Source organism: Salmo salar, chromosome 12, assembly GCF_965601325.2.
Source record: "Salmo salar chromosome 12, fSalSal1, whole genome shotgun sequence".
NCBI lineage: Eukaryota > Metazoa > Chordata > Actinopteri > Salmoniformes > Salmonidae > Salmo > Salmo salar.
The window spans coordinates 94195580-94216957 of record NC_138302.1 but is presented as its reverse complement, the minus strand read 5'-3'; the positions used below and the strand labels follow the sequence as shown (position 1 = coordinate 94216957).

Genomic DNA, 21378 nt, shown 5'->3' with positions numbered 1-21378 from the left:
GCCCGTTACGGGCGGATCTGGATTGGTTGGGAAGGTCATCGAGCATGTGGCGAAAGAGGAAGATTGCGGTCGAGGGCAATCACCGGACCTTCCTTTCCGCCGAAGAGGTCGACCGTGTGTAAGTGATGTCACGTGAACCTGGTATCTCCAAGCAGAGCTGGTCTGAGGCTTGCCTATACAGAGCTGCCATGATCCCATACTGTACATGCCCGAGAAACACCAAGTCTGTTCTACATAGCATACGCTGCATGTACAAAACATTAGGAATACCTTCCTAATATTGAGTTGCACCCCCTTTTGCCCACAGGACAGCCTCAATTGTTGTATCTCCGCACTTGACAGGCTTGGATGTAGAGGGGCCTGGGGAAGGGCTGCGCATTGCAAGACTCTGGGTTATCCAACCAGGCTCGGTCATAATCCCCCCCTCTGTCAGGCGATACAGAGGGAACGTGATAGTCCATCCTTACCTGTAATGGGGATGAGGACCCATGGAATCTGCTCCTCCCCTTGACATTGTGAGTGCGATCTCCTGGGCGTTTCACCATTGGAACTGGGGCTGAAGCCTTCCAGACTGCTCATACTGCCTGCTGCCTGCTCCTACAGAGAGACACATGATAATACAATGTCATGTACACATAGGGCACACCCATATTGCACTTGGATTTACAGTAATTGAATTCATACCGATAGCTCCTAAGTAATTATGTAATTGGAAGCATATCAGAGTAGGGGATATCCTCTTTGAAGTGATGCTAATGCCAGGTGAATTCAGTACCTCCAAGTAGTCAGCCTTGTCCTGCAGGCCCCCAGAAGGTCGTTTCCTCAGGTCAATGTCCTGATTGGGCGGCAGACCCAGCTTGATCATCCTATCAAACAGCAGCGCTTCAGTTTGCTCCGCCCCCTCTCTTGACCCTCCTCCTCTGCCCTCAGAACTCTGTAGCTGTTGCCCTGCAGCATTCTTCAGGCTGGTTAACATTTTCAGTAACTTGACACCAGCCTCTGATCCGTCTCTCCTCAGGTCCACGTCTCTCAGACCCACACTGTGGAGCATCAGAGAGGACAGACAGGACGGGTTCTGGCCCCCTTCAGCTAGAGGGAGGAAGTGAGAGAACAGAAGATAGATTGGGATCAACTCAAGATGCAATGTATCAGTTTTGGTATGAGTCAGGAAGTTGTCCACCTGAGAGGCGAGATCTACGACAAGTTTGATATCAACATGCTTTAATTATGACCATTTGACCTGTCAAGGGAAAACTCTGGGACCCATGTTCTCCCAAAGACAGTGCCACAGTATTGAAGCAATTCCAAGGCACCACCCCTCAGTAAGGCCTACCATACCTGGCCTGCTGTCCACTCCGCCCCTCTCCTGTGAGGCCTTTTTCAGGTACTTCAGAGTCCTCTCTACAGTCTCCCTCTCCAGCTTCCTCTTCAGCCCACGGGGGTCCAACAGGCCTGCCCCCTCCTTCGCTCCTCCCTGCGACTCCCCTCTCTTCCTCACATCCCCCTCTGCATTCTTCCGACACTTCAGTATCAAGTTGATCAGCTCCTTCACCTTCTGAGGGTTGGAGTCAGTGCGAGACTGAAACGGAGAGAGGTTCACCTGGACCGCCGGAGGCTGGGCAGCAGTGGGACCATTAAGCTTGACCTCTGACCCTACCACTGGCTTGTCCCCGCTGGCCCTACTACCACCCTCCCAATCAGTCACAGGGCTGATGTCATCAGGCACGACACAGTAACTCTCCATCATCTCCTTGGCTCGGACCACGGGCATGGTGTAGAGGTTAGGGCTGTAGACGTAGGAGCGCAGGTAGCCCTCCATGTTGAGCTTCTGGTGTTTTGGAGCCGGAAACAGCTTCCCCCGGTCATCCAGCTTGGTGTCGTACTCAGTCATGGGAACGTGGCGGAGCTAGAGAGGAGAGATGATGCAGTACTTTACCGTCTGCTTGCATGGAAAATCACTAGCTCCATGTCATACAGAAAGGTTGACAGTATAACAAACCCAATAGATCATCAATAACATGCACCAGCTGTCTTTGGACGATATGGGGAAAACTTTGACTCCAGACAGAAATCTAGTCAAAACAAATATATTTAAGGAAGCACCAGTGAATTGGTCTATTAACCTGTTGGGGATAGGGGGCAGTATTTGCACGGCCGGATAAAAAAACGTACCCGATTTAATCTGGTTACTACTCCTGCCCAGTAACTAGAATATGCATATAATTGTTTGATTTGGATAGAAAACAACCTAAAGTTTCTAAAACTGTTTGAATGGTGTCTGTGAGTATAACAGAACTCATTTGGCAGGCCAAAACCTGAGAAGATTCCAAACAGGAAGCGCTCTCTCTGACTATTTCTTGGCCTTCTTGATCATCTCTAACCAAAACAGGGGATCTCTGGCATAACGTGACATTTTCTTTTTGTGACATTATATGCTAGCTTGAAAAATGGGTGTCTGATTATTTCTGGCTGGGTACTCTGCTGACATAATCTAATGTTTTGCTTTCGTTGTAAAGCCTTTTTGAAATCAGACAGTGTGGTTAGATTAACGAGAGTCTTGTCTTTAAAATGGTGTAAAATAGTCATATGTTTGAGAAATTGAAGTAATAGCATTTCTAAGGTATTTGAATATCGCGCCACGGGATTCCACTGGCTGTTGAGTAGGTGGGACAGCCCATAGAGGTTTAAAAAAAAAGTGGTCAAATTAAGCAGTTGCTAAACTACAGGACTGTTTTTCTAGCACACACTGGAATATGTTCCAGGATTCTTCCGATGGCATTGAGTAGTACACCACATCAGTCACTGGATTAATCAATAAGTGCATCGAGGACGTCGTCCCCACAGTGACTGTACATACATACCACAACCAGAAGCCATGGATTACAGGCAACATCCGCACTGAGTTAACGGGTAGAGATGCCGCTTTCAAGGAGCGGGACTCTAACCCAAAAGCTTAGAAGAAATCCCGCTCTGCCTCCCGACGAACCATCAAACAGGCAAAGCGTCAATACAGGAATAAGATCAAATCGTACTACACCGGCTCCGACGCTCGTAGGATGTGGATGGGCTTGCAAACTATTACAGACTACAAAGGGAAGCACAGCCGAGAGCTGCCGAGTGACACAAGCATACCAGACGAGCTAAATCACTTCTATGCTTGCTTTGAGGCAAGTAACACTGAAACATGCATGAGAGCACAAGCTGTTCAGACGACTGTGTGATCACGCTCTCTGCAGCCGATGTGAGTAAGACCTTTAACCTGTTGGGGATAGGGGGCAGTATTTGCACGGCTGGATAAAAAAACATACCCGATTTAAATCTGGTTACTACTCCTGCCCAGTAACTAGAATATGCATATAATTATTGGCTTTGGATAGAAAACACCCTAAAGTTTCTAAAACTGTTTGAATGGTGTCTGTGAGTATAACAGAACTCCTATGGCAGGCCAAAACCTGAGAAGATTTCAAGCAGGAAGTGGCCTGTCTGAGAAGTAGTGTTTCATCTTGGCTCTTTTTTTTGAAGACTCAGGATCTGTGCAATAACGTGACACTTCCTACGTCTTCCATAGGGTCTCAGAGCCCGGGAAAACGTTGAACGATATCGAGGCAGGCTCTGGCTGAAACACTTTATCGCTTTTGGCAAGTGGCCACTCAGAGTACTATGGCCTTAGGCGCGTGCCCGCTTCGACCGAATGGTTTCTTTTCCTTTGTCTGTTTATCTAAACGCAGATTCCCGGTCGGAATATTATCGCTTTTTTATGAGAAAAATGGCATAAAAATTGATTTTAAACAGCGGTTGACATGCTTCGAAGTACGGTAATGGAATATTTAGAATTCTTTTGTCACGAATTGCGCCATGCTCGTCACCCTTATTTAGCCTTTAGGATAGTGTCTAGAACGCACGAACAAAACGCCGCTGTTTGGATATAACGATGGATTATTTTGGACCAAACCAACATTTGTTATTGAAGTAGAAGTCCTGGGAGTGCATTCTGACGAAGACAACAAAGGTAAGAACATTTTTCTTATAGTAAATCTGACTTTGATGAGTGCTAAACCTGCTGGGTGTCTAAATAGCTAGCCCTGTGATGGCGGGCTATCTACTGAGAATATTGCAAAATGTGCTTTCACCGAAAAGCTATTTTAAAATCGGACATATCGAGTGCATAGAGGAGTTCTGTATCTATAATTCTTAAAATAATTGTTATGCTTTTTGTGAACGTTTATCGAGAGTAATTTAGTAAATTCACCGGCAGTGTTCGGTGGGAATGCTAGTCACATGCTAGTCACATGCTAATGTAAAAAGCTGTTTTTTGATATAAATATGAACTTGATTGAACAAAACATGCATGTATTGTATAACATAATGTCCTAGGGTTGTCATCTGATGAAGATCAAAGGTTAGTGCTACATTTAGCTGTGGTTTGGGTTTATGTGACATTATATGCTAGCTTGAAAAATGGGTGTCTGATTATTTCTGGCTGGGTACTCTGCTGACATAATCTAATGTTTTGCTTTCGTTGTAAAGCCTTTTTGATATCGGACAGTGTGGTTAGATTAACGAGAGTCTTATCTTTAAAATGGTGTAAAATAGTCATATTTTTGAAAAATTGAAGTAATAGCATATCTAAGGATTTGAATAACGCGCCACAGGATTCAACTGGCTGTTGAGTAGGTGGGACGCTAGCCCATAGAGGTTAAACAGGTCAACATTCACAAGGCCGCCGGGCCAGACAGATTTCCAGGACGTGTACTCCAAGCATGCGCTGACCAACTGGCAAGTGTCTTCGCTGACATTTTCATCCTCTCCCTGTCTGAGTCTGTAATACCAACATGTTACAAGCAGACCACCATAGTCCCTGTGCCGAAGAACACTGAGGTAACCTGCCTAAATGACTACTGACCTGTAGCACTCACGTCTGTAGCCATGAAGTGCTTTGAAAGGCTGGTCATGGCTCACATCAACACCATCATCCCAGAAACCCTAGACCCACTCCAATTTGCATACCGCACCAATAGATCCACAGATGACGTAATCTCTATTGCACTCCACACTGCCCTTTCCCACCTGGACAAAAGGAACACCTACGTGAGAATACTGTTCATTGACTACAGCTCAGCGCTCAACACCATAGTGCCCTCAAAGCTCATCACCAAGCTAAGGACCTAGAGACCTGACCGTGTGGTGCAAGGACAACAACCTCTCCCTCAACGTGATCAAGACAAAGGAGATGATTGTGTACTACAGGAAACGGCAGACCGAGCACACCCCCATTCTCATCGACGAGGCTGTAGTGGAGCAGGTTGAGAGCTTCAAGTTCCTTGGCGTCCACATCCCCAACAAACTACCATGGTCCAAGCACACCCAGACAGTCGTGAAGAGAGCACGACAAAACCTATTCCCCCTCAGGAGACTGAAAAGATTTGGCCTGGGTCCTCAGATCCTCAAAATGTTTTACAGCTGCACCATTGAGAGCATCCTGACTGGTTGCATCACAGCCTGGTATGGCAACTGTTCAGCCTCCGACCCCAGGGCACTACAGAGAGTAGTGCGTACGGCCCTGTACATCACTAGGGCAAAGCTTCCTGCCATCCAGGACCTCTATACCAGGCGGTGTCAGAGGAAGGCCCTAAAAATTGTCAGACTCCAGCAACCCTAGTCATTGACTGTTCTCTCTGCTACCACACGGCAAGCGGTACCGGAGCGTCAAGTCTAGGTCCAAGAGGCTTCTAAACAGCTTCTACCCCCAAGTCACAGCTAATCAAATGGCTACCCAGACTACTTGCATTGCCTGGCCCCCCCCCCCCCACACACACACACTGCTGCTACTCTGTTATTATCTATGCATAGCCACTTTAATAACTCTACCTACATGTACATAATTACCTCAATGACCTCAACGCCGGTGCCCCCCGCACATTGACTCTGTACCGGTAACCCCTGTATATATCCTCGCTATTTTTATTTACTGCTGCTCTTTAATTATTGGTTTTTCTTATCTTACTTTTTTTGTGTTGGTATTTTCTTAACTGCATTGTTGGTTAAGGGCTTGTAAGTAAGCATTTCACTGTATTCGGCACATGTGTGGTATATGGCCAATATACCATGGCTAAGGGCTCTTCTGATACCACAAACCCCTGAGGTGCCTTATTGCTATTAAAAACTGGTTACCGAAGTAATTAGAGCAGTAAAAATAAATGTTTTGTCATACCCCTGGTATGTGGTCTGATATACCACGGCTGTCAGCCAAATCAGCATTCAGGGCGCGAACCACCCAGTTTATAATGTCCAATATACTACGGGTTTCAGCCAATCAGCATCCATGACGCAAACTACCTGGTTTATAATAGCATATCATTATCATGTCACACATTTATACCTTTCCATCGTGAAGTCCACTTAGGTAGTCCCTGGCCTGGTGCTCGACCCCGGCCGAGAGGTCAGCAGGCGGGTTGCAGCGCACCTTAACCAGGGCATGATGCAGGGCCGGGACAAAGCTTTTAAGCTGAGGCATCACAGTGTCACGGGAGAATGACGACTGCAAAGGCTCCTGGGTAGCTGGACAATTTGTACTGTAATTTGTCATATCCCTCGACTCTTGAAAAACGAAGAGTGCTTGAAGGCCTCTTTTCCACCCATCTCTTCTTTCTGAAAAACACAATCATTACTATAGCAGATTACATTCTTCACAGTTTTAGCACATAAGACTTTATGACCTACCAGTTGGAGCAGCCATCTGAACTGAAGACAGGAGGAAGAGGAATCCTTTGTCAGCCAACGCGTGGACAAGCACCTGCACATAGAAGAGGTGTTTAGAACAGGCCGGGAGCAAAAGGCTGCAATCCCAGTGGCTCTCCAGGAGGTGCTGGACCTGGACCTACCAGTCTCTGTGTCTCCAGGCCTTGTAGCAGTATTGCCAGACGGTCACCTGACTTGCTCTTCTCCACTACCTCCAGCAGACTGCAGTAGATTCCATTCTTCAACACTACAATACCAACACACAGACATTACAGAAGACCTTTGGCATTCTAGTTGTCAATTTGTTGAGGGAATTTGAAGAGATTTCACCCCATGCTTCCTGAAGCACCTCCCACAAGTTGGATTGGCTTGATGGGCACTTCTTACTTACCATACGGTCAAGCTGCCCCCACAACAGCTCAATAGGTTTGAGACCCTGTGACTGTGCTGGCCACTCCATTATAAACAGAATACCAGCTGACTGCTTCTTCCCTAAATAGTACTTACATTGTACTGTGCTTTGGGTCATTGTCCTATTGTAGGAGGAAATTGGCTCCAATTAAGCACCGTCCACAGGGTACGGCATGGCGACGCAAAACGGAGTGATAGCCTTCCTTCAAGTTCCTTTTACCCTGTACAAATCTCCCACTTTACCACCAAAGCACCCCCAGACCACCCCCAGACCATCACATTGCCTCCACCATGCTTGACAGATGGCGTCAAGAACTCCTCCAGTATCTTAATTTTTGTCTGCGTCTCACAAATGTTCTTCTTTGTGATCCGAACTCCTCAAACTTAGATTTGTCTGTCCACAACACTTTTTTCCAATCTTTCTCTGTCCAGTGTCTGTGTTCTTTTCCTTTTTTTGGTCAGTCTGAGATGGCTTTTTCTTCGCAACTCTGCCTAGAAGGCCAGCATCCCGGAGTCGCCTCTTCACTGTTGACGTTCAGACTGGTGTTTTGCAGGTACTATTTAATGAAGCTGCCAGTTGAGGACTTGTGAGGCGTCTGTTTCTCAAACTAGACACTAATATACTTGTCCTCTTGCTCAGTTGTGCACCGGGGCCTCCCACTCCTATTCTGGTTAGAGACAGTTTACGCTGTTCTGTGAAGGGAGTAGTACACAGCGTTGTACGGGATCTTCAGTTTCTTGGCAATTCCTCGCATGGAATAGACTTAATTTCTCAGAACAAGAATAGACTGACGAGTTTCAGAAGAAAGTTCTTTGTTTCTGGCCATTTTGAGCCTGTAATCGAACCCACAAATGCTGATGCTCCGCTCCAGATACTCAACTAGTCTAAAGGCCAGTTTTATTGCTTCTTTAATCAGCACAACAGTTGTCAAAAACAAGGACATTTCTAAGTGACCCTAAACTTTTGAACGGTAGTGTGTATATTACTTGATCTCCAGCACCTGCTTAAAACCAGTGTGTGTGTGTTCCTCCTGTAATGTGTACCTTCGTGGCTGCCTGCGTACAGGTTCCAGGAGAACAGAGCTGAGGGGATCATCTGATTCACCTGGTCTATGCACATCACCAGACCCAGCTCCAGCTTCTCAGGCCTAGAAACACACACACAAAGACACAGGTTCATTTACTAGCATTCAATCCTCTTCACATGGACATCTTTAGATGTAATGTGGCTGAAAAGCAAACGTTAAAAATAAACATTGACTTCATTATCAAGTTGACATTGATTTGTAAAGGAGGTCCCAGGACTCACAGTTTGAAAGGCAGGAAGGGGGGGGAGAAGGAGCAGAAGGAGACCTGGGACACTGCTCTACCCTCATTCACCAGCTCTCCACTCCACACTGTGTATTTACTCCTGCCTGTAGACAAAGAAACATGACAGTCATACAGCCACCAACAAATAACACAAACAGTGACTGGACTTAGTTTATTAAGTCGCTCTGGATAAGAGCACTGCTCAATGACTACAATTTAAACAACCCTCCATATTTTTTGCGCTGTTCATGAATTACTCTCAAAAGATATGGATTACCTGTACTTCCTTCAGACGTTTGGCTGTTTGACCTGATAGCGAAAGAAAACAGCAATTTACCTAACATTGTCACATATACACCTGTATTAGGCCACAGCCTGTTGTTTCCAATGGGAACAAATGAGTCATAGTGGGCAGAACAAGCAAGGAGGTGGGCAGAGCCAGGTACGAGCTAGGGAGATCCATTCTAGCATGCAGCTACATATTTCTTCCCTGTGGCTCAGTTTTTTTTTTAAATGCATGAAATGAAATGGATGAAATGTATGCATTCACTACTGTAAGTCGCTCTGGATAAGAGCGTCTGCTAAATGACTAAAATGTAAATGTATTTCCGTTAGGGAATGCCTACTCTGAAATGCGCAATAACTAAATTTGCCTTTAAACTCCTTGTAAATAATGCAATTTTTTAAAACTTTGGCAAAGGGTAAAGTCTACAAAACTGAATCCACTCTGTTCGTAACAGACAACTGTATGGAGATCAAATGTTTCATCGATGAGAAAATTTGCAGAACGTCGGCCAAAATCCATCTCCTCCCACTGTGCTTCCTCTCACTACCATATTCTGTAGTGAGTGGAAACGCCAAGCGGATGCTTCACATTTATACATCCGGTGAAATACCCGTCTCATTGTTCTATCTGTGCTGGAGTACCTCAGGGGAGCCATGGGCTTGGCTTGAAGAGGAGCATCTTTGCCTTTGAACTGGAAAGAGACCACTGCATAGGGACACACGTGCCTCGGCCGAGGCTTCAGCTCATCAAAGTCATACTCATAGAAGTATTGCTGTGGGGGGAAAGAGTAGACAAACAGGACAGAATGGGACTTCCAGTATGACAACTTAAACACAAGAAACTTTAATGCCGCACTTGCATATTCAGTTTGATTTTACAGATGTTTCTGTTTTCCAAACAAGCAGAATATCAGTAAGTAACTGGTTTAACACATTTACTGATCCCCATCCTCTACACACACAGTGTTGTTAGTACCAGTAGTTACCTGAGTAAGCTCGTATGCTCTATAGGAGGTGAGAGATGTCACTTTGCTGGCATTCTTGGAGAAATGACTGTCAAACTTGGGCGTGGGGTCCAGAAGGTTCTTTGACATGTTCTCATAGATGCTCTTCACTTTACCCTGTGTGTGTGTGTGTGTGAGAGAGAGAGGACTTTCATTTATATGTTCAGAATGGCCTTGAATTTTCCCTGACCAAGGACAAGAGAACTTTTGAGAAAAACAACAACGGTAGTTTTTGTTACCTTGATGACCTTGAATATGATGATCTCTCCCATGACTCCAGGGTTAAAAGGATTGATCTGCAGTAGGTCTGAGTTTTTAGACAGATAAACACCTGAAAGACACAACAGAAACAATTCAGTCTTAATCCTCCTTATAACCATTTTACCACAGATGGAACAATGAGACATATTTCACTGGATGTATAAATGTGAAAGGTGAGAGGAAGCCCATTGGCCAGCAGTGGGAGAAGATGGTCTCTTAGTTATAAAAATCTTTGGTTTTACTATCACAAAAAATTTAAAATATTCTACAATTAGCCTCACTTCAGTTTAGAAATAGCTGTATAACACAAACTTCAATAACTACATTTGCCAACACCTCGTCAGGTTTAAATAGCCCAAAAGTGGATGGACGATGACCTTACCCTTGGCGGGGTTCCCCAGAGCTGTGATCCAGCTGTGTCCCACAAGCAGGCCCTTCTCACAGATCCATGGCAGCTATAACCAGGGGTATAACAGTATTATTACATGTAATATGTATACTCAATCGTACATAGAAATGTGTAAATACCATAGGTTCTTACCTTGGTGGTGTCAGCCATCAGGAAACAGTGGGTCTCCTCCAGTTCCTTCTCTGTCCTCCCATCCTGCTTCAGCTCTCTCCTTTTCTCTACAAACTATCAATCAAACAATGATAAAAAATATGAAAAAACATCTGTGCTGCAGATTAAATGGTATTTCTGGATGACATCAGCCGGCCTAAAGCATTGCTTACGTCCTTCTCCAGCAGCTCGCTGTGGACCAGTCTTGGCTTGGTGTACATGAACATCCCATTGGAGCTGGCTTCTCTGTAGTTGGATGACAGGATGGTCAAGATGTCTTCAAACTCCCGGGACTCTGACGACACATACTGGAACAAGGCTGTTGGAGACAAGAGACAGTCAGGTTGGTCAGTTCAACAGTCTGTCTATCCCAATCACAATTTATTTTTCCCGTGACAAAATAATGCAGCAATCTAGAATCAAGCACTAAATAATGCAGCAATCTGGAATCAAGCACGAAATAATGCAGCAATCTGGAATCAAGCACTAAATAGTGCAGCAATCTGGAATCAAGCACTAAATAATGCAGCAATCTGGAATCAAGCACTAAATAATGCAGCAATCTGGAATCAAGCACTAAATAATGCAGCAATCTGGAATCAAGCACTAAATAATGCAGCAATCTGGAATCAAGCACTAAATAATGCAGCAATCTGGAATCAAGCACTAAATAATGCAGCAATCTGGAATCAAGCACTAAATGATGCAGCAATCTGGAATCAAGCACTAAATAATGCAGCAATCTAGAATCAAGCACTAAATAATGCAGCAATCTAGAATCAAGCACTAAATAGTGTCCCACACATACATACACAGGGTTTGAAAAAAAAAAAATTCTGCCACTTGTCCTTTCGAAAAGTACGACTGATTTTTTTTTTTTTACTTTCCCGAAAGCTCAAGTCATATGGGAAATATTTTTCAATTTGGCTGTTCTAGGAATAGATTTTAAAGTTGTCAGAATGACATGACCAATGTTGAATAGAGGGGAATCCCAGCTTTTCAACAGTGTCAGTAATTTCTCAGCTCCCAATGTTTGGCTCTGGAGATGCGGTTTACAACCCGAGTAGGCTAAGCATCGTTTTTTTTAACGCACCCATACATCAATTGCATGTCGTCATTTGCGGTTACGCCGATGGAAAGTTTAGGAATTCGGACATGACAATTATATTAATACATGATAATGGCTAAATAGTTAACTACCGAGAACTAGCCAGCAGGGGTGCAGCTTTCACTGGGGACATTAGCATTTTTGTACCCCCCCCCGTTTTAGCATTGTAATATGATACAAAACAAGGCAACGGTGTGCTTCAGGACCATGCGGACGCCTCCGAGACGTTGGGTAGGCTGTTTGGAGTGTTTATCCGACTGGATAAAAAAAATGTATGTCCCCCCACTTCTAAAACCAAAGTTGTGCCCATGCAATCCAGCATACACAATATGTGTTGAATTGGGTACCTAGTTAGTCCGCTGTAATTAATTTATAGACCTACTATCTAATCTCTCTCCCTCCTCTGGCCCACTCACATTTGCACACAAGCAGCTGATGCGCACACCATGATTTTCATGACTGTACGAAGTAGAGGTCGACCGATTTAATTAGGGCCGATTTCAAGTTTTCATAACAAATCGGAAATCGTTATTTTTGGCCGCCGATTTGGCCGTTTTTTTTTTCACCTTTATTTAACTAGGCAAGTCAGTTAAGAACACATTCTTATTTTCAATGACGGCCTAGGAACGTTGGGTTAACTGCCTTGTTCAGGGGCAGAACGACAGATTTTTACCTTGTCAGCTCAGGGATTCAATCTTGCAACCTTACGGTTAACTAGTCCAACACTCTAACCACCTGCTTTACATTGCACTCCACGAGGTTACACGAATGCAGTAAGAAGCCAAGGTAAGTTGCTAGCTAGCATTAAACTTCTTAGAAAAAACAATCAATCATAATCACTAGTTAAATACACATGGTTGATGATATTACTAGTTTAATTAGCCTGTCCTGCGTTGCATATAATCGCTTAAGTACACGTTGCTCCAACCATAATCAATGCCTTTCTTAAAATCAATACACAGAAGTATATATTTTTAAACCTGCATATTTAGCTAAAAGAAATCCAGGTTAGCAGGCAATATTAACCAGGTGAAATTGTGTTATTTTGCATTCATTGCAGGCAGTCAGGGTATATGCAACAGTTTGGGCCGCCTGGCTCGTTGCGAACTAATTTGCCAGAATTGTACGTAATTATGACATAACACTGAAGGTTGTGCAATGTAACAGGAATAACGTTTTGTTTTCGAGATGATAGTTTCCGGATTCGCCCGTATTAATGACCTAAGGCTCGTATTTCTGTGTGTTATTATGTTATAATTAAGTCTATGATTTGATAGAGCAGTCTGACTGAGCAATGGTAGGCAGAAGCAGGCTCGTAAGCATTCATTCAAAATAGCACTTTCGTGCGTTTTGCCAGCAGCCCTTCGCAATGCATTCGCTGTTTATGACTTCAAGCGTGTCAACTCCCAAGATGAGGCTGATGTAACCGATGTGAAATGGCTAGCTAGTTAGCCGGGTGCGCGCTAATAGCGTTTCAAAAGTCACTTGCTCTGAGACTTGGAGTAGTTGTTTCCCCTTCCTCTGCATGGGTAACGCTGCTTCGAGGGTGGCTGTTGTCGATGAATATTGAAGACTCATGTTAAAAGGAACCACCAGCTTTCATATGTTCTCATGTTCTGAGCAAGGAACTTAAACTTTAGCTTTTTTACATGGCACATATTGCACTTTTACTTTCTTCTCCAACACTTTGTTTTTGCATGGCACATATTGCACTTTTACTTTCTTCTCCAACACTTTGTTTTTGCATTATTTAAACCAAATTGAACATGTTTCATTATTTATTTGAGGCTAAATTGATTTTATTGATGTATTATATTAAGTTAAAATAAGTGTTCATTCAGTATTGTTGTAATTGTCATTATTACAAATAAATAAATAAAAATCGGCCGATTAATCGGTAGCGGCTTTTTTTTGGTCCTCCAATAATCGGTACCGGCGTTGAAAAATCATAATCGGTCGACCTCTAGTACGAAGCCTGTTTGCTGACCAAAAATGTGCTATAACTTTGCAACTAATTCACTTATTAACAAGCAATATCAACAAATGTGGGCAGGCGGCTACAATTTGCTCTCAATAGTGCATCTCGCAACCGGGAATGACTGAAAGACCGCTCTGCAAAAATTGCGATAACAGCAGGGCAATTCCATGGTAATAGAGTGACACGGAGACTCAGATTTTACCATTTAAAGATGGATGGCCAAACAAAAACCGATGATTGCAAAGTAAAACAAACCATACATCTCTATGTACAATGACTACTTTTAACAATTTACACTGAACTTTTTACAAAAACATGTTTACTTGAAGAACAGTGCAGCTGTTGTACAGAAGGCTGACATTGTAAATAAGAATGTTTAACTGGCCTGCCTAGTTAATTATATATATATATTTTTTTAAGATGCAGAATTTGGTAACAGAAATAGTTGGTTTTGTGTTGTCTGTGCCATCATTCTGTTACCAAACAAAGATTCTGCAAACCACTACAAAGGGATGCACAGCCGAGGGCTGCCCCGTGACACGAGCCGACTGGACGAGCTAATCTACTTCTATGCTTGCTTCGAGGCAAATAACACAGAAACATGCATGAGAGCATCAGCTGTTCCGGAAGACTGTGTGATCACGCTCTCCGCAGCCGATGCTAGTAAGTCCTTTAGACAGGTCAACATTCACCTAAATGACTACTGACCTGTAGCACTCACGTCTGTAGCCATGAAGTGCTTTGAAAGGCTGGTCATGGCTCACATCAACACCATCATCTCAGAAACCCTAGACCCACTCCAATTTGCATACCGCCCCAATAGATCTACAGATTATGCAATCTCTATTGCACTCCACACTGCCCTTTCCCACCTGGACAAACGGTACACCTATGTGAAAATGCTATTCATTGACTACAGCTCAGCGTTCAACACCATAGTGCCCTCAAAGCTCATCAATAAGCTAAGGACCCTGGATTAAACACATCCCTCTGCAACTGGATCCTGGACTTCCTGACGAGCCGCCCCCAGGTGGTAAGGGTAGGTAACAACACATCCACCACGCTGATCCTCAACACAGGGGCCCCTCAGTGGTGCGTGCTCAGCCCCCTCCTGTACTCCCTGTTCACTCATGACTGCACGGCCAGGCACAACTCCAACACTCCAACGCTCTAATCACTAGAGTAGCCTAGTGGTTAGAGTGTTGGACTAGTAACCGAAAGGTTGCAAGTTTGAATCCCCGAGCTGACAAGGTACAAATCTGTCGTTCTGCCCCTGAACAAGGCAGTTAACCCACTGTTTGTAGGCCGTCATTGAAAATAAGAATTTGTTCTTAACTGACTTGCCTAGTTAAATAAAAGGTAAAATAAAAAAATAATAATAATAATTTGCCGATGACACAACAGTGTGATCACTGACAACACCACAACAGCTTGATCACTGACAACAAAAAGACAGGCTATAGGGAGGTCAGAGACCTGGCTGTGTGGTGCCAGGACTATGATTGTGGACTACAGGAAAGAGGACCGAGCACGCCCCCATTCTCATCGATGGGGCTGCAGTGCAGCAGGTTGAGAGCTTCAAGTTCCTTGGTGTCCACACCACCAACAAACTAACATGGTCCAAGCACACCAAGACAGTGGTGAAGAGGGCACAACAAAACCTATTCCCGCTCAGGAGACTGAAAAGATTTGGCTTGGGTCCTCAGATCCTCAAAAGGTTCTACAGCTGCACCATCAAAAGCATCCTGACTGGTTGCATCACTGCCTGATGTGGCAATTGCTCGGCCTCCGACCGCAAGGCAGAGGGTAGTGCAAACGGCCCAGCACATCCTGGGGCCAAGCTTCCTTCCTGCCATCCAGGATCTCTATACCAGGCGGTGTCAGAGGAAGGCCCTGACAATTGTCAAAGACTCCAGCCACCCTAGTCATAGACTGTTCTCTCTGCTACCACACGGCAAGCGGTACCGGAGCGCCAAGTCCAAGAGGCTTCTCAACAGCTTCTACCCCCAAGCCATAAGACTCCTGAACATCAAGTCAAATGGCTACCCAGACTATTCACATCCCCTCTCCACACCATTGCCACTCTCTGTTATTATCTATGCATAGTAACTTTAATGAACTCTAACTACATGTACATTCTACCTCCAACTAACCGGTGCCCCCGCACATTGACTCTGTACCGGCAGGAAAGAGGACCGATGTATACACCATATATATATATATATATATATATATATATATATATATATATTTTTTTTTTTTACTGCTCCCCTTTTAAATTACTTCTCTCTCATTCTTATCCATATTTTTTGAAACTACACTGTCAGTTAGGGGCTCAAAAGTAAGCATTTCACTGTTAGGTGATAGAATCCTTCCTTCTTCCAATACACACACAGGTGTTCGGAGCATGATTTGCTAATTGGCACAGGTGTTCCCTCTGTTTTCTGTCTGTCTTCATCCAATGACTTACAGTGCATTCGGAAAGTATAAAGAGCCCTAGACCTTTTCCACATTTTGTTACGTTACGTTACAGCTAGAGGTCGACCAATTAATCGGAATGACCGATTAATTAGGGCCGATTTCAAGTTTTCATAACAATCGGTATTTTTGTCCACCGATTTGCCCATTTTTTTTAATATATATATATTTTTTTACACCTTTTATTTAACTAGACAAGTCAGACTAAGAACACATTCTTATTTTCAATGATGGCCTAGGAACAGGGGTTAACTGCCTTGTTCAGGGGGGTTCGTTTTTGCAACATTCGGTTACTAGTCCAACGCTCTAACCACCTGCCTTACATTGCACTCCACGAGGACCCTGCATGGCAGGCTGACTACCTGTTACGCGAGGGCAGCAAGAAGCCAAGGTAAGTTGCTAGCTAGCATTAAACTTATCTTATAAAAAACTATCAATCTTAACATAATCACTAGTTAACTACACATGGTTGATGATATTACTAGTTTATCTAACGTGTCCTGCGTTGCATATAATCGATGCGGTGCCTGTTAATTTCTCATTGAATCACAGTCTACTTAGACAAACGGGTGTTGATTTAACAAGCGCATTTGCGAAAAAAGCACTGTCGTTGCACCAATGTACCTAACCATAAACATCAATGCCTTTCTTTAAAATCAATACACAAGTATATATTTTTAAACCTGCATATTTAGTTAATATTGCCTGCTAACATGAAATTGTGTCACATCTCTAGCGTTCATTGCACGCAGAGTCAGGGTATATGCAACAGTTTGGGCCGCCTGGCTCGTTGCGAACTAATTTGCCAGAATTATGACATAACATTGAAGGTTGTGTAATGTAACAGGAATATTTAGACTTAGGGATGCCACCCGTTAGATAAAATACGGAACGGTTCCGTATTTCACTGAAAAAAAAAAAATCTTCCAGATGATAGTTTCCGGATTTGACCATATTAATGACCTAAGGCTCGTATTTCTGTATGTTTTATTATATTATAATTAAGTCTATGATTTGATAGAGCAGTCTGACTGAGCGATGGTAGGCACCAGCAGGCTCATAAGCATTCATTCAAACAGCACTTTTGTGCGTTTTGCCAGCAGCCCTTCGCTGTGCTTCAAGCATTGCGCTGTTTATGACTTCAAGCCGGGTGGGTATAATTTGTGGAACGTTCCAACAGGAATCTATTCCAAAAATGAAGTAAATAACAACGCATACAAAGTTGTATAGCGGTAGAATAAGATTTTTCACTCATCACGTTTATTCTGAAAAATGTCTGTCCCCACTCTGGTTGCCTATGGACAAACATTAAGAATAAACTACGTGGTGAGTTGATGCCTATTCGGCAGCTAGTTAGCTAGGTTTGTATGCGTTGCTACTTTGTATGCGTTGTTGGTTGCCAACCTTTTACTTTACGTTTTTTGGAACAGATTCCTGTTGGAACGTTCCACAAATTATACCCACCCCTTCAAGCCTATCAACTCCCAAGATGAGGCTGGTGTAACCGATGTGAAATGGCTAGCTAGTTAGCCGGGTGCGCGCTAATAGCGTTTCAAACGTCACTCGCTCTGAGACTTGGAGTAGTTGTTCCCCTTCCTCTACATGGGTAGTGCTGCTTCGAGGGTGGCTGTTGTCGATGTGTTCCTGGTTCGAGCCCAGGTAGGAGCGAGGAGAGGGACGGAAGCTATACTGTTACACTGGCAATACTAAAGTGCCTATAAGAGCATCCAATAGTCAAAGGTATATGAAATACAAATCGTATAGAGAGAAATAGTCCTATAATTCCTATAATTTCAACCTAAAACTTCTTACCTGGGAATATTGAAGACTCATGTTAAAAGGAACCACCAGCTTTCATATGGGAATTGCTATAGACCTATATCCATCCTACCCTGCCTTTCTAAAGGTCTTCGAAAGCCAAGTCAACAAACAGATTACCGACCATTTCGAACCTCCTGCACCTTCTCCGCTATGCAATCTGGTTTCAGAGCTGGTCATGGGTGCACCTCAGCCACGCTCAAGGTCCTAAACGATATCGTAACCGCCATCGATAAGAAACAATACTGTGCTGCCGTTTTCATTGACCTGGCCAAAGCTTTCGACTCTGTCAATCACCACATCCTCATCGGCAGACTCAATAGCCTTGGTTTCTCTAATGATTGCATCGCCTGGTTCACCAACTACTTCTCTGATAGAGTTCAGTGTGTCAAATCGGAGGGCCTGTTGTCCGGACCTCTGGCAGTCTCTATGGAGGTGCCACAAGGTTCAATTCTTGGGCCAACTCTTTTCTCTGTATACATCAATGATGTCGCTCTTGCTGCTGGTGAGTCTCTGATCCACCTCTATGCAGACGACACCATTCTGTATAATTCTGGCCCTTCTTTGGACACTGTGTTAACAACCCTCCAGACTAGCTTCAATGCCATACAACTCTCCTTCCGTGGCCTCCAACTGCTCCTAAAAACAAGTAAAACTAAATGCATGCTCTTCAACCGATCGCTGCCTGCACCTGCATCACTACTCTGGACGGTTATGACTTAGAATATGTGGACAACTACAAATACCTAGGTGTCTGGTTAGACTGTAAACTCTCCTTCCAGACTCACATCAAACATCTCCAATCCAAAGTTAAATCAAGAATTGGCTTCCTATTTCGCAACAAAGCATCCTTCACTCATGCTGCCAAACATACCCTCGTAAAACTGACCATCCTACCGATCCTCGACTTTGGCGATGTCATTTACAAAATAGCCTCCAATACCCTACTCAACAAACTGGATGCAGTCTATCACAGTGCCATCCGTTTTGTCACCAAAGCCCCAAATACTACCCACCACTGCGACCTGTACGCTCTCGTTGGCTGGCCTTCGCTTCATAATCGTCGCCAAACCCACTGGCTCCAGGTCATCTACAAGACCCTGCTAGGTAAAGTCCCCCCTTATCTCCGCTCACTTGTCACCATAGCAGCACCCACCTGTAGCACACGCTCCAGCAGGTATATCTCTCTGGTCACCCCCAAAGCCAATTCCTCCTTTGGCCGTCTCTCTTTCCAGTTCTCTGCTGCCAATGACTGGAACGAACTACAAAAATCTCTGAAACTGGAAACACTTATCTCCCTCACTAGCTTTAAGCACCAGCTGTCAGAGCAGCTCACAGATCACTGCACCTGTACATAGCCCATCTATAATTTAGCCCAAACAACTACCTCTTCCCCTACTGTATTTATTAATTTTATTTTGCTCCTTTGCACCCCATTATCTCTATTTCTACTTTGCACTTTCTTCCACTGCAAATCTACCATTCCAGTGTTTTACTTGTTATATTGTATTTACTTTGCCACCATGGACTTTTTTGCCTTTACCTCCCTTATCTCACCTCATATGCTCACATTGTACATAGACTTATTTTTCTACTGTATTATTGACTGTATATTTGTTTTACTCGATGTGTAACTCTGTGTTGTTGTATGTTGTCGAACTGCTTTGCTTTATCTTGGCCAGGTCGCAATTGTAAATGAGAACTTGTTCTCAACTTGCCTACCTGGTTAAATAAAGGTGAAATAAAAAATATGTTCTCATGTTCTGAGCAAGGCACTTAAACGTTAGCTTTCTTACATGGCACATATTGCACTTTTACTTTCTTCTCCAACACTTTGTTTTGCATTATTTAAACCAAATTGAACATATTTCATTATTTATTTGAGGCTAAATAGATTTTATTGATGTATTATATTAAGTTAAAATAAGTGTTCATTCAGTATTGTTGTAATTGTCATTATTATTAAAAAATAAAAGGAAAAAAAGAGAAATCAGCCGATTAATCGGCACCGGCTTTTTTTGGGGGGGGGGTCCTCCAATAATCGGTATCGGCGTTAAAATCAATCAGTCGACCTCTAGTTACAGCCTTATTAAAAAATGGATTACATTGTTTTTTTTTGTCATCAATCTACACACAGTACCTCAAAAAACAGATTTTTTACAAATTTTTGCAAACGTATAAAAAAATAAAAACTGAAATATCACATTTACATAAGAATTCAGACCCTTTACTCAGTACTTTGCTGAAGCACCTTTGGCAGCAATTACAGCCTTGAGTCTTCTTGGGTGTTACGCTACAAGCTTGGCAAACCTGTATTTGGGGAGTTTCTCCCATTCTTTTTTGCAGATCCTCTCAAGCTGTCAGGTTGGATGGGGAGCGTTGCTGCACAGCTATTTTCAGGTCCCTCCATTGATGTTTGATCGGGTTCAAGTCCGGGCTCTGGCTGGGCCACTCAAGGTCATTTGTCCCAAAGCCACTCCTGCATTGTTTTGGTTGTGTGCTTAGTAGGGATGTAACGGTATACAGTATGTTATCGAACCGTTCGGTATTGTTCAATACGCACACATGAACTGCGGAATTATGGTATGCCTGTCATTTTCCTATAATTTCCAAACTTGCTTATTGCGCTGCAGACTACACATACGTTGTACATTCTGATCCACAGAACCAGACGTGCAGCTTGTGGCCGTTTAGGGGGCTCCTGAGGGTTGACAAACTTTACTCCACAGCAATGTCTCAAAATGTAGTGACCGCAACCCCCCCCCCAAACAACTAATGTACAATTTGCAATAACATCTCAGTAGGAAACCTCCCTGAAGGGGCCCCATGAAGAGGAGAAACTAAAAACAAATTCTCTCAGCTCCAAAGAGACAATGGTGAGCGCTAGCGAGACAGAGAGGAGCAAATTTGAAAAGGCACCGACTTCTTTCAAATCCACTGAGAGGGAACAATTTGGATTCAGCGTTCAACATGATGACGAGGGTAAGAAGACCATAAACAAACAAAGTACAGTCTGCAAGCATTGTCGTCTACTCGAGCGGAAAAACACTTCTAACGGGACATTTACGTGGCCATCACCCGGCCGTATCCCTTGCAGGTGGAGCTGGAGCAAGGAGAGTCCACTTGTTAGCGAAAACACAATCTCTCGCTGCTGCCTTCCAACAACAATTTGCGACAAATTCTGAAAAACAAAGAAATAACAGAAGCAGTGGGAGTATTCATAGCCAAAGATTTGCAGCCATATACTGACTCGGGATTTCGTCACCTGATTAAAAAAAAAAAAATTACCAGCGTTACAATGTCCCCTCCCGCACACATTTCAGCAGCAAACTAATTCCCAAACTCTATGAAACAGAGAGAAATTGACACAGACACCCTATCTAGTCTCTCTCTACTGATAGTTGGACCTCCAGAGCAACTCAAAGCT

General features: G+C 43.8%; 1 protein-coding gene across 1 annotated transcript in view; it reads right to left on the bottom strand.

Moving 5' to 3' along the window:
• Positions 1-21378, bottom strand: part of LOC145859564 (protein TASOR) — a 31907-nt gene that overhangs the window by 8042 nt on the left and 2487 nt on the right. The window contains exons 2-16 of the mRNA XM_082959470.1: positions 10743-10888; positions 10552-10644; positions 10393-10465; positions 9989-10080; positions 9732-9866; positions 9388-9518; positions 8738-8769; positions 8459-8564; positions 8194-8297; positions 6882-6985; positions 6721-6793; positions 6380-6648; positions 1339-1906; positions 776-1089; positions 468-597 (exon numbers count right to left, since the gene is read on the bottom strand). Coding sequence (XP_082815596.1) covers positions 468-597; positions 776-1089; positions 1339-1906; positions 6380-6648; positions 6721-6793; positions 6882-6985; positions 8194-8297; positions 8459-8564; positions 8738-8769; positions 9388-9518; positions 9732-9866; positions 9989-10080; positions 10393-10465; positions 10552-10644; positions 10743-10888 — 2370 coding nt within the window. The remainder of the gene's footprint in view (positions 1-467; positions 598-775; positions 1090-1338; positions 1907-6379; positions 6649-6720; positions 6794-6881; positions 6986-8193; positions 8298-8458; positions 8565-8737; positions 8770-9387; positions 9519-9731; positions 9867-9988; positions 10081-10392; positions 10466-10551; positions 10645-10742; positions 10889-21378) is intronic.